General features: G+C 53.1%; 1 protein-coding gene across 1 annotated transcript in view; it reads left to right on the top strand.

Annotated features, from left to right (window-relative positions):
* Positions 1-2,269: 2,269 nt before the first annotated feature.
* Positions 2,270-12,330, top strand: part of hs3st2 (heparan sulfate (glucosamine) 3-O-sulfotransferase 2) — a 44,322-nt gene continuing 34,261 nt past the window's right edge. Inside the window, exon 1 of the mRNA XM_072705087.1 lies at positions 2,270-2,461. Within this exon, the coding sequence (XP_072561188.1) occupies positions 2,457-2,461 (5 nt within the window). The 5' untranslated portion in view covers positions 2,270-2,456. The remainder of the gene's footprint in view (positions 2,462-12,330) is intronic.

The following is a 12,330-nucleotide window of genomic DNA, read 5'->3' on the forward strand; positions in this document are numbered from 1 at the left end:
AAATAGCACTGTAAGGTATCAAGTACAGCCCAGTGAGAATGTCAAATATCACTGTAATGTACCGACTACAGCCCATGAAGAACATCAAATAGCACTGTAAGGTACCAAGTACAGCCCATCGAGAACGTCAAGTACTACTGTAAGGTACCAAGTACAGCCTATTGAGAATATTAAATGCTTCTGTAAGGTACCTAGAACAGCACATGGAGAACGTCAAATACCACTGTAAGGTTCCAAGTACAGCACATGGAGAACTTCAAATCAAACTATAACATACCAAGTACAGCAAATGGAGTTAGTCAAAATAATATGTTATACTAGAAATGCAGGGAATAGACCCATTAGTACACATTGCAGATACATTCTTTGCACATGTATCAATTGACCAAAGCTTTTGCATGCTGTTGGATTCTGGCAGTTCTGTTAGAGCATGGAACGCAGTTTCTTGATACAATTTAGGTCCACTCAGCCTCTCAGAGGGTAGATGGTGATGAATCCCAAACCCTTCAGAGTCGTCATATCTATCCTGCAGCGGACCTGCGGCATCCTGAAGCTCAACAAGCCGCAGAACAGCAGGTTGCATTGCGCTATTGAAATCCTTTGGTGTTATTAATAAAAACCATGCAAACTACAGGCCAAAGATGTCATTCCAGCTGGAATGTACTGTAGAATGGATACCTGCAGTAACCGGCTGCAATATCAAATATAAGCACCAACATTAACACTGAATGCTGAAATATAGAATGGATACCTGCAGTGACCGGCTGCAATATCAAATATAAGCACCAACATTAACACTGAATGCTGAAATATAGAATGGATACCTGCAGTGACCGGCTGCAATATCAAATATAAGCACCAACATAAACACTGAATGCTGGAATATAGAATGGATACCTGCAGTGACCGGCTGCAATATCAAATATAAGCACCAACATTAACACTGAATGCTGGAATATAGAATGGATACCTGCAGTGACCGGCTGCAATATCAAATATAAGCACCAACATAAACACTGAATGCTGGAATATAGAATGGATACCTGCAGTGACCGGCTGCAATATCAAATATAAGCACCAACATTAACACTGAATGCTGGAATATAGAATGGATACCTGCAGTGACCGGCTGCAATATCAAATATAAGCACCAACATTAACACTGAATGCTGGAATATAGAATGGATACCTGCAGTGACCGGCTGCAATATCAAATATAAGCAGCAACATTAACACTGAATGCTGGAATATAGAATGGATACCTGCAGTGACCGGCTGCAATATCAAATATAAGCACCAAAATTAACACTGAATGCTGGAATATAGAATATAAAGGATAGATGTAAAGATCCTTGCTAAATTCAGTAAAAATCTTGCAAATTCATTTTACAACAAAAACCATTTTATAGCAAAAATCATTACTTCATTGATTTGTTTACAAAAAATATATATCACATTAGAAACAACAGGGAATTTTTCATTTAATTTATTTCAAGTAGTAATAAATTGAAGCCCAAATTATACTTCTAAAAGAGCTGTTTCGAATTAAAAAGTTAACTTAAAAGAATCACTAGATGCTTTTTAATTAGTAACACCTTTGCAATAACACACGACACAAACATTTGTGTTTAGTATCCCATTGGGAGTCTGTGGCAAGTGCAATTAATAGCAAAATGGCAAGAACGAATCTGAATGAATCAGTCAAAAAACACTGACACTCAATAAAAAGAAAATCTCTGTATGGAAGATTTATGCAGATATGTTAGACATTGTTTGTCAATGGACATTTGTTATGAGACCAGTAAATTTGCATCATTATTACAGAATTAAGCAGTCGTCCTAATACTTTCTGTGAGTGCTGTATGATAGGTAAACGCTGCCCTGTCCTCCCAATACCGTCGAGCCTTATGGCTGCCCAGCACTCAGTTCTGCTGTTTCCTTTATCTCAGTAGCTACGCATGTTTCCTTCATATTTTCACTGTGCGCGTTTACCATCAACGTCCGCATATTCATGCCACATACAGCTGCGTTACCTGTTCTCCTTTAAGTCCCATTCCTTGACCTGTGTATACAAGTTAACTTTAGGTTAAAGCAGATCTACTTCTGAGGTTGTGTTCTACTGAATCTAATGCGCTTCTAGTTCCTGGGGGGGGGGGGGGGAACAGACTGAGAGGCATTTTGCTTCAAAACAACATACAGCTGAAAAGGACAAAGCAGCTTCTGTCTTATCAAGTCCAGCAGAAGCCTGCAGTTTCGCTGTTATGGCGTCCATTCTGCACTCCTAAGACGACCGCAAAGTGTAAGTGGACAGGAGGGAGGAGCCGCTCCTGGCGGGATTTTGCTCTTATTCTGTCTGCCTCCCGGAGTGATCTGACATGTGATTCACGCCGGCACACTGTCGTCCGATGATTACAGTATTTATACTGGGGAAAGTGCTGCTCTGGTAGCCAAAGGAGATGAGGTAAGGGTTAGCATGATAGCCGAGCATGTAATGGTGTCATCACGGCACGCTTACACCCGCCTGGAAGATCTCTCACATTGTTGGGCTTCAAAGAAATGTAAAGACACACATTCACGTCACACAAAAGATGCACTGGGGTCATAATTTATAAAGAGATTTTTTTCAAATCTGTTTAATTATTTATTAGCAATTTTAATTTAATTATTTAATATTTAATTTAATTAATATGCTACTTTTCATGCATATTTTTGGAGATATGCTGATGTTCACCTTCGCTGCGCAGCCAATCTTTCCCCTACAGGCTAGTGCTCTTCCTAGCCTCTGCAGTTCCACTATGAAAGCTGTTCCTTGCATAAATATTCATGCAAATGGGTTACCTGAACCGGTATGTCAGCATATCTGCAGAAACATCACCCCTGTTGGGACTAGGCTACTAACAATGTATGCGGGAGCCTACAGGAACCAATCTTATCTGTCCTTTCTCCAAGAGGGCAAGCAGCAGTTCAATTTTGGAGCAAACAAAAGGTTCTGGCTGATATAATTTTTGCATGTGTGATCCTTTTAAATGTATGAGTCTGACAGTGTTTGTCGAAATCCAGTCTGTGTAGTAATGTGTAGTGAAAGAGTTTATCCAACCAGAGAATTAGGCTGTGAAATAAGTTTGAGGCCCTGGAAGAGCAAATGAGGGCAGAGAGAGTGATAATACTTATATTGGAACAAAGGGGGAAATGACTAATATATCTCCATGTTTCTGTTTTTCATATTTCGGGTGATGATAAGTCCCATTAAGCCATCCCATGCGGCAATATAGGACCCCATGTGTTTAGCGTGCAGCAAGAACTCCAACCAGCACTGTTCCATTCATATATTTCTGATTAAAAACAAACATTTTATCAGATTTCCAGAACCCATGCTAGTGTTAGTATTGTTAGTGAGTGAGGAAAAAATATCTGTTCTGTGCCATCGAAATGCCACTGGTGGAACATGACACTGAGCAAACCTCTTAGTGAATCTTTACACGGAGCCCTTCAGCAAATGCCTGACAAATATACGATTCTCCCCTCTTCTTAGGCATTGGCTGATATGGGGGGGGGGGCACAGGACAGATGAGACAGGAAGTAAACAAAGTCTAACATTATGCATTAAAAAAGCACAGCTAAGAAAACTGTGGAGGTCGCTGACATTTTTAAATTACACCCCAAAAAACACCCCATTACATTTAGACTGTGAAACAGTCATATATATATATATATAGTTCCGCAGCTTCTCCAAGATGATGTGTAGTATATTGATGTGTGTAGCAAGTCAAAGCGTCACGCAGATGAGCAGCGGAGTGGGCCCTGGGTGTCCTGACAAAGCCGGACTCTGCTTACCACCCCCCCCCCCAGACCAGCAGATAAAAGATTTTGTCAATTAATTTATAGAAAATACATTTCAATAGCACAGAGTATCTGGATGCTAACTCGATCTGTTTCACAAGAAAAGTAGCATAGTTTTAAAACTAGTGTGAATAACTGACGTCATGGAATGAAATCAGAGGTATTCAGATTTTTTTAAGTCGCCCCCTAATTAAATGACACCCTACACCAGGGGGCGGCAGACTGCGGCACGAGCTGCGGCTCGTCTCAGAACCATAGACGCATTCACATTCACATTTTCATGTCTTATATTATGATAATACTTTCATAAATATTAATAATGTATTTATGGGTTAATATTATTATTTTTCATTTATATATTTCTTTAGCTATATGTGAATGAGGCAGTACATTGTGCGCTTCTGTGATAATTTACATCTTCCTCAAAGTCATTCTCTACAACGAGATTACGTCTCCGGACAAATGGTATGCTTTCCGGCGTTTTCTTCAGTGTCCGAGAATCGATGCCGGCTTCAAAGTTTGTTGGGATTCCTAATTCTTTCATATACTTTTTGTAGTAAATCATCACCACGCCTTCCCAGGTCTTCGCAAAATCGCTACAGAACTGAACGATATTGTGATATTGGTCAACTTTAGTGAAAATGATTCCTCATGCTCCCTCAACCACTCTTTGACAATTCAAACACAATGAATCTTGGCATTCTCGTCCTAGAATATGCCCATGCCAACAGGGAAGAAAAAAATCCATTCATAATGGATGGAAGTATATCCCGGCCAGTAGATTCAGGTACTCAGCTGACTTTACTTTATTGCTGCATAACGTTGCTGAGCTGTAATAATGATCCAGTCACTGGCTCTTAAGTATTTGCTGAAATAAATTCAAATGACGATCTTTTTTTTTGGCCGGGCAGTGTATTTTTAATGCTTCATTTATCCCTGTGGGTACATTCTACAGCATGCTAGCTGTGACGGGCAGCCACCTGTAGCAGCACCCAGGGAGCTGGGGGTTAGGGGCCTTGCTCAAGGAGCCACAGCTGTGCCGAGGCTGGGCTGGAACCAGCGACCTTCCGGTCACAGGCACAGGCTTAGCCCACTGGGCCACACATTTCCATTGTTTTCCATTGTCATTTATGAGGCATGTGCTGTCTTTAGGTTAGTTCCTCATTGTTAATCTAAAATACAATTGTTGTATAAGTGCCAGTTTCTGCACACCAGTAAAACACCAATAGACATGCTCTTTACGGACAAAAGTATTGGGACAAACCTCTTAATCATTGAATTCAGGTCTTTCATTCAAACCCATTTTCACAAACATATAAAATCAAACACCTAGCCATGCAGTCAGGTTTACAAATATCTGTGAAAGAACAGTGGCCTGTACTGGGAAGCGGGGGTACTGGCTTATCGGGGTAACTTGTCGGATTTAAGGTACCACAGTTTAAATGGACTTCATATTTGTTCACTTACATTTTGCCCAGACTAACTTAAATCCGACAAATTACCCCGATAAGCCAGTAACCCTGCTTCGTAGTACAGGCCACTGGTCTTCCTGAAGAGCTCACCAACTAATATCCTAGTGCCAAAATCCCTTTGCATGGTACTGTTGCAGGATGCCACCGTTGCAGTAAGTCAGTTTGTGAAATTCCTTCTCTGCTAGATATTCCACAGTCAGCTGTAAGTAGTTTTATTGCAAAGTGCAAGTGTTTAAGAACAACACTCACATCGCCAAACGCAATGCCAAGCTTCAGATGGGATGGTGTAAAGCACCCATGCGCAATGCCAAGCTTCAGATGGGATGGTGTAAAGCACCCAAGCGCAATGCCAAGCTTCAGATGGGATGGTGTAAAGCACCCAAGCGCAATGCCAAGCTTCAGATGGGATGGTCTAAAGCACCCAAGCGCAATGCCAAGCTTCAGATGGGATGGTGTAAAGCACCCAAGCGCAGTACCAAGCTTCAGATGGGATGGTGTAAAGCACCCAAGCGCAGTGCCAAGTTTCAGATGGGATGGTGTAAAGCACCCAAGCGCAGTGCCAAGCTTCAGATGGGATGGTGAAAGCACGTTGCCCCTGGAGCAGCAGAAATGTGTTCTGTCACTTCCCTGTCTGGCAGTCTGATGTGTGAGTCTGGGTTTAGCAGATGCCAGGAGAATGTTACCTGCCTGACTACATTGTTCCAGCTATAAAGTTTGGTGGAGGAATGATAATGGTATGCTGTTGTTTTTCAGCAATTAGGCCTGCCAGTTCCAGTGAAAAGAACTTAATGCTTCAGCAAATCAAGACATTTTGGACAATTCTGTGCTTCCAGCTTTGTGGGAACAGTTTGGGGAAGGCTCTTTTCTGTACCTTACACAAAACAAAGTCCATAAAGACATGATTGGGTGAGTTTGGTGTGGAAGAACTTGACTGGCCCACACAAAGCCCTCAACCCCATCGAATACCTTTGGGATGAACTTGAATGGGGACTGTGAGCCAGGCCTTCACGTCCAATATCAGTGCATAACCTCACAAATGCTCTTCTGGATGAATGGGGAAAATCCCACAGACACACTCCAAAATCTTGTGGAAAGCCTTGCAGCTGTTATAGCTGCAAAGGGGGGACCAACTCCGTATTGATGCCTATGGATTTAGAATGGATGTCATAAAAGTTCCTGTAGGTGTCCTGATATTTTTGTCTATATAGTGTAAATAGCTAAGACATGCTGCAGCTACATTAGTTAATGAGTGACTATGAGGTGACCTTCTGTAGGTCACAGAAGAAAAAAAATATGGGATATATTTCTACAGTTAACCTTCTAACTTTTATCTGGATACTTTGTGATTGTGAAGTTTTATCTGGCAGCTTTTTGTGCAAGGGTGAAGTTTTGCTGCAAACCATACTGGTTGTCTCTTTTCATGCTTGCCAACAGATGTTCTGGCTTATTTTCCAGCAGAAAAACTTTGAGGGGATCTTGCATACTGATCATTCCCTCCCGCAGGAGGACGTGCTGCGAGCAGTTGGCACTGACGGTCTCACAAAGACTTCACTCAGAGGAAATCACTCCACGAAGACTCTCTAACCAGACCACCAAAGGGTGACATTTCCAAACCACCATTCCCCCTTTTTGTGAGCAAGCCAGCAAATCAATACATCAAAATATTTTTGATTTCAGCAACACAGGGGAAATGTCAGCTACAATTAGCTGACTCAATGGTTGCTTGTCTGGGGAGAGAGAGAGCTCCTCTTTTCAGCATTTTTTGTCAACACCTGGTATACATGACATATTCTGCATCCAAGAATGATGCACATGAGCAGCGATAGATTTAAAAGAACCTCATCAATGAATAGATGTGATTGTCCATCAAGACTGTCACAGCGCACAGCATTGTAGTACAATTGCTATTATGTTTACAGTACTTTTTTCAACAAGAACAACCTTGATTTTGCCAGTGTCTTCAATTTAAATGTGTTTTTGCATGGACTCTCACTTTCCCCAAGCTTAGATAAACAGACAAATGTAATATCCACCAGGGTCTCCCCCACCCTGTACTGCCTGCTTCCCTGTTCTGGATATGTGACTTAGACTGCTTCCCTGTTCTGGATATGTGACTTAGACTGCTAACCTGTTCTGGATATGTGACTTAGACTGCTAACCTGTTCTGGATATGTGACTTAGACTGCTTCCCTGTTCTGGATATGTGACTTAGACTGCTTCCCTGTTCTGGATATGTGACTTAGACTGCTTCCCTGTTCTGGATATGTGACTTAGACTGCTACCCTGTTCTGGATATGTGACTTAGACTGCTTCCCTGTTCTGGATATGTGACTTAGACTGCTTCTGTTACGCTTCGGCGAGCGAGCGAGCCGGGAAACAGGCGAGGCAAGCCGAGAATGCAGGGAAACGGGGCTTTATTCGGGCAGACAGGAGCAAGACAGCGACAAACATCAATGACGGATCTGGGGAAGACTGACTCAGACACGGACTAAATACTAAAGACAAGCCGAGACAACAAGGAACAGCTGGGCACGATCGGGAAAGCACACGTGGATAATGAGGGGCGTGGCACACATCGGGATCGAACGGAGCGGATCGTGACAGAACCCCCCCCCAAAGGCGCGCACACCGGGCGCGCCTGGGAGGAGGCGACGGACGAGACCGGGGAACAGGACCTGGAAGACAAAAGCAGAACGTCAACGAGACACGGGAAACAAGACAGAGGTACAGAACAAAAACAAGGACCAGAAAAACGACAGGACCCGACACAAGACAGGAAACGCAGACAGGCAGATCAAGAAAGGAGACAGAGAGGGGACAGAACATGAAGGAACAAAAGGGCCGGGAGTGAACACGGGAGGCACAGAGGGACGAGAAAAGGCAGGACGAGCAAAGGGACCAGAAGGGAACGGAGGAGGCACAGAGGGACGAGGAGCCAAAACTGGAGGGACAAAGGGACGAGGAGACGGAACAAAGGGAGGAGAAAGAATAGGGCGAGCTCGAGGGAACCCAGGCGGGCGAGGGAAGGCAGCCGCAGGGGCCACAGGCGGAAGGGAGGCCGGAGCAGGAGGGAACCACACAGGGGACAAGGAGACAGACGTAGGGACCGACACAGGACACAAGGAGGGAGCAGGAGGGAACACTGGCGCAGGTGGAGGCGCAGCCGGAGCCAGGGTAGTCGCCCTCCGACGCCCAGCCGAAGTGGGAGGGCCCGGAGGCGGCCGACGAGGCGCCGACGGAGGGACCACAGGCGGGCGACGAGGCACCGGAGGGGGATCCGGAGGCGACTGCCGAGCCGGAGCCGTAGGACCCGCAGGCAGCCACCGAACCACGGCCAGGGGGCGCACGGGCGAGCCAGGAGTTAGGGTAGGCGGGACCAGGGACCGACGTCTGTGTCCCCGTCCCTTACGGGAAACAGACAGGCGCGGTCCTGGGGTGTGTCGGCCTTGCTGAGGCAAGGGTGAGGGAGTCAAGAGGGAGGTTAGTGTTGGGTGAACAGAAGTCAAAGCCTCCGCAGAGGCAACAGGTGGGGCAGTCAGAGCCGCGGGCGTGGCCGCAGGCGGGGCAGCCAGAGCCGCGGGCGTGGCCGCGGGCGGGGCAGCCAGAGCCGCGGGCGTGGCCGCGGGCGGGGCAGCCAGAGCCGCGGGCGTGGCCGCGGGCGGGGCAGCCAGAGCCGCGGGCGTGGCCGCGGGCGGAGCAGCAAGAGCGACGGCCTTAGACGGGGCCGCGGGCAGAGCGGCGGCCTCAGGTGGGGCCGCGGGCCTGGCTGTGGCAGCGGGCGGAGCCGCGGGTGCGGCCGGCTGGACCGGTGTACAGGGCTGGGCCGGCTGGACCGGTGTGCAGGGCTGGGCCGGCGAGCAGGGCTGGGCCGGCTGGACCGGCGTGCAGGGCTGGGCCGGCTGGACAGGCGTGCAGGGCTGGGCCGGCTGGACAGGCGTGCAGGGCTGGGCCGGCTGGACAGGCGTGCAGGGCTGGGCCGGCGAGCAGGGCTGGGCCGGCTGGACAGGCGAGCAGGACTGGACCGACGAACCGGGCTTGGGCGTGCGGCCAACAGGAGGTGCGGCAGGCAAGGCAGCCAAAGCCGCGGGCGTGGCCGCAGGCGGGGCAGCCAGAGCGGCGGGCGTGGCCGCAGGCGGGGCAGCCAGAGCGGCGGGCGTGGCCGCAGGCGGGGCCGCGGGCAGAGCGGCGGCCTCAGGCGGGGCCGCGGGCAGAGCGGCGGCCTCAGGCGGGGCCGCGGGCAGAGCGGCGGCCTCAGGCGGGGCCGCGGGCAGAGCGGCGGCCTCAGGCGGGGCCGCGGGCAGAGCGGCGGCCTCAGGCGGGGCTGCGGGCATGGCCGTAGCAGCGGGTGGAGCCGCGGGTGCGGCCGGCTGGACCGGTGTACAGGGCTGGGCCGGCTGGACCGGTGTGCAGGGCTGGGCCGGCGAGCAGGGCTGGGCCGGCTGGACCGGCGTGCAGGGCTGGGCCGGCTGGACAGGCGTGCAGGGCTGGGCCGGCTGGACAGGCGTGCAGGGCTGGGCCGGCTGGACAGGCGTGCAGGGCTGGGCCGGCGAGCAGGGCTGGGCCGGCTGGACAGGCGAGCAGGACTGGACCGACGAACCGGGCTTGGGCGTGCGGCCAACAGGAGGTGCGGCAGGCAAGGCAGCCAAAGCCGCGGGCGTGGCCGCAGGCGGGGCAGCCAGAGCGGCGGGCGTGGCCGCAGGCGGGGCAGCCAGAGCGGCGGGCGTGGCCGCAGGCGGGGCCGCGGGCAGAGCGGCGGCCTCAGGCGGGGCCGCGGGCAGAGCGGCGGCCTCAGGCGGGGCCGCGGGCAGAGCGGCGGCCTCAGGCGGGGCCGCGGGCAGAGCGGCGGCCTCAGGCGGGGCTGCGGGCATGGCCGTAGCAGCGGGTGGAGCCGCGGGTGCGGCCGGCTGGACAGACGAGCAGGGCGGGGCCGGCTGGACAGGCGAGACGGGCAGGACAGGAGAGTGGTCAGCCAGGGGCGCTGCGGGCGTGCAGGGCTGGCCGGACAGGACAGGCGAGACGGGCAGGACCGGCGAGCAGGGCTGGCCGGACAGGACAGGCAGGTCAGGCGAGACGGGCTTGGGTGTGTGGCCAGCAGGAGGTGCCGCAGGCAGAGCAGGCACCTCGGCGGGCGTGGGTGCAGGCGGAGGCAGCGCGGCAGCATCAGCAGGGGAAGCTGCGGGCGTGGCTGCTGGTGAGCAGGACCGGATGGGCAGGTCAGGCGAGCAGGGCAGGACGGGCAGGTCAGGCGAGCAGGGCAGGACGGGCAGGTCAGGCGAGCAGGGCAGGACGGGCAGACCGGCGGCTTCAGGCAGGGCCGCGGGCAGAGCGGGCGTGTGGCCATCAGCAGCAGAGGGCGCCGTGGGCGTGCGGCCAGCAGCCGCAGGGGGCGCTGCGGACGCAGCGGCGTCCTCGAGCGTGTGGCCAGCAGCTGCAGGGGGCGCTTCAGCAGACACCTGGGGCGTGAGTCCAGCAGGGGGTGCCTCGGCGTGCGCCTCCGTCACGCAGCCAGCAGGGGGCACCTCCGCAGGCACCTCAGGCGTGCAGCCAGCCGGGGGCGCCTTGGCGGGCACCGCCCTCACATGGCCAGCAGGGGGCACCTCGGCAGGCGCCTCGGGCGTGCGACCAGTGGGGGGTAGTGCAGCTGGAGCAGGCAACACAGGAACCTCGGGGGGAGCTGCAGGCGCCTCAGGAACCTCGGGGGGAGCTGCAGGCGCCTCAGGAACCTCGGGGGAAGCTGCAGGCGCCTCAGGAACCTCGGGGGGAGCTGCAGGCGCCTCAGGAACCTCGGGGGGAGCTGCAGGCGCCTCAGGAACCTCGGGGGGAGCTGCAGGCGCCTCAGGAACCTCGGGGGGAGCTGCAGGCGCCTCAGGAACCTCGGGGGGAGCTGCCCGCGTCCGAAATCGCAGAACTAGCGGGACAGCGTCCCTAATGGACCTTGCCCCTTTAAGGGCCAGGCGCGTCCCGAAGAAGGGGCCGGCGGCTGGCTCAGGCAGAGAAGCGGCGGGCAGACGGGCTTCGGACGTAACCGTGGCCACCTCAGGAGGGTCAGGCGCCGGCAGGACCGGCGAGACAGGCAGGACAGGAGCCGGCGATACAGGCAGTTCAGGAGCTGGCAGGACAGGCGAAACAGGCAGTTCAGAAACGGGCAGGACAGGCAGGACAGGCGGGTCAGGCAGGACAGGCAGGACAGGCGAGACAGGCAGTGCCGCTGGCCAAGCGGCAGCAGCTGCATCAGCAGCAGCAGGCGGTGCCGCGGGCATCGCAGCGGCAGCAGCAGCAGGCGGAGCGGTGACTGCGGGCACTGTCACCTCATAGCCAGCAGGGGTTGCTGGTGAGGCGGACAGGGCAGACGAGACCGGTGAGGCCGGCGTGGTGGCGGCAGCGGGCAACGCCGACTCGTGGCCAGCAGGGGGCACCTCAGCAGGTACCTCAGGCGTGCGGCCAGCAGGGGCCACCTCGGCGGGCGCCACCGTCACGTGGCCAGCAGGGGGCCCCGCAGTAGGCACCTCGGGCAGAGCAGCGGCCTCAGCGGCTGGTGCTGCAGGCGGTGCCGCGGGCAGAGCGGCGGAGGCTGTAGCGGGCGGTGCCGCGGGCAGATCCATAACAGGCGCCAGGGTTGGCGCCGGGAGTGCAGGCGCTGCCCCTTTTAGGGCCTTGGGGATCCGGGGAATGGCGTCCCAAACGGCCCTGGCCCCCCTATTAAACAGGCGTGCTGCCCGAAAGTCATAAGCCGCCAAGGGTGGCGGCATCTCATCGGCGGGGCTGGCGAGGGGTACCGGCAAACTGGAAGCGGTGATGACGCTTGGGGTGACGGCAGCGGAGAGAGAGCAAGCCCTCAGAAAGATCGCCGGTTCTTCTGCCTGCTTTCTCCCCTTGCGCCTCCTCCGGCTTGGCTTGGTAGGTCGAGTCGAAGCTGTCGCGGAGAGGGTGAGCGGCTGGAGCCGCCTCTCCGTTATCCGCTCGTACACCTGCCGGAGGTTGTCGCGTACGTCTGCGAAAACGTGCGCTTCCGTGAGCG

This window comes from Paramormyrops kingsleyae, chromosome 22 (genome assembly GCF_048594095.1).
Source record: "Paramormyrops kingsleyae isolate MSU_618 chromosome 22, PKINGS_0.4, whole genome shotgun sequence".
NCBI classification, from domain to species: Eukaryota; Metazoa; Chordata; class Actinopteri; order Osteoglossiformes; family Mormyridae; genus Paramormyrops; species Paramormyrops kingsleyae.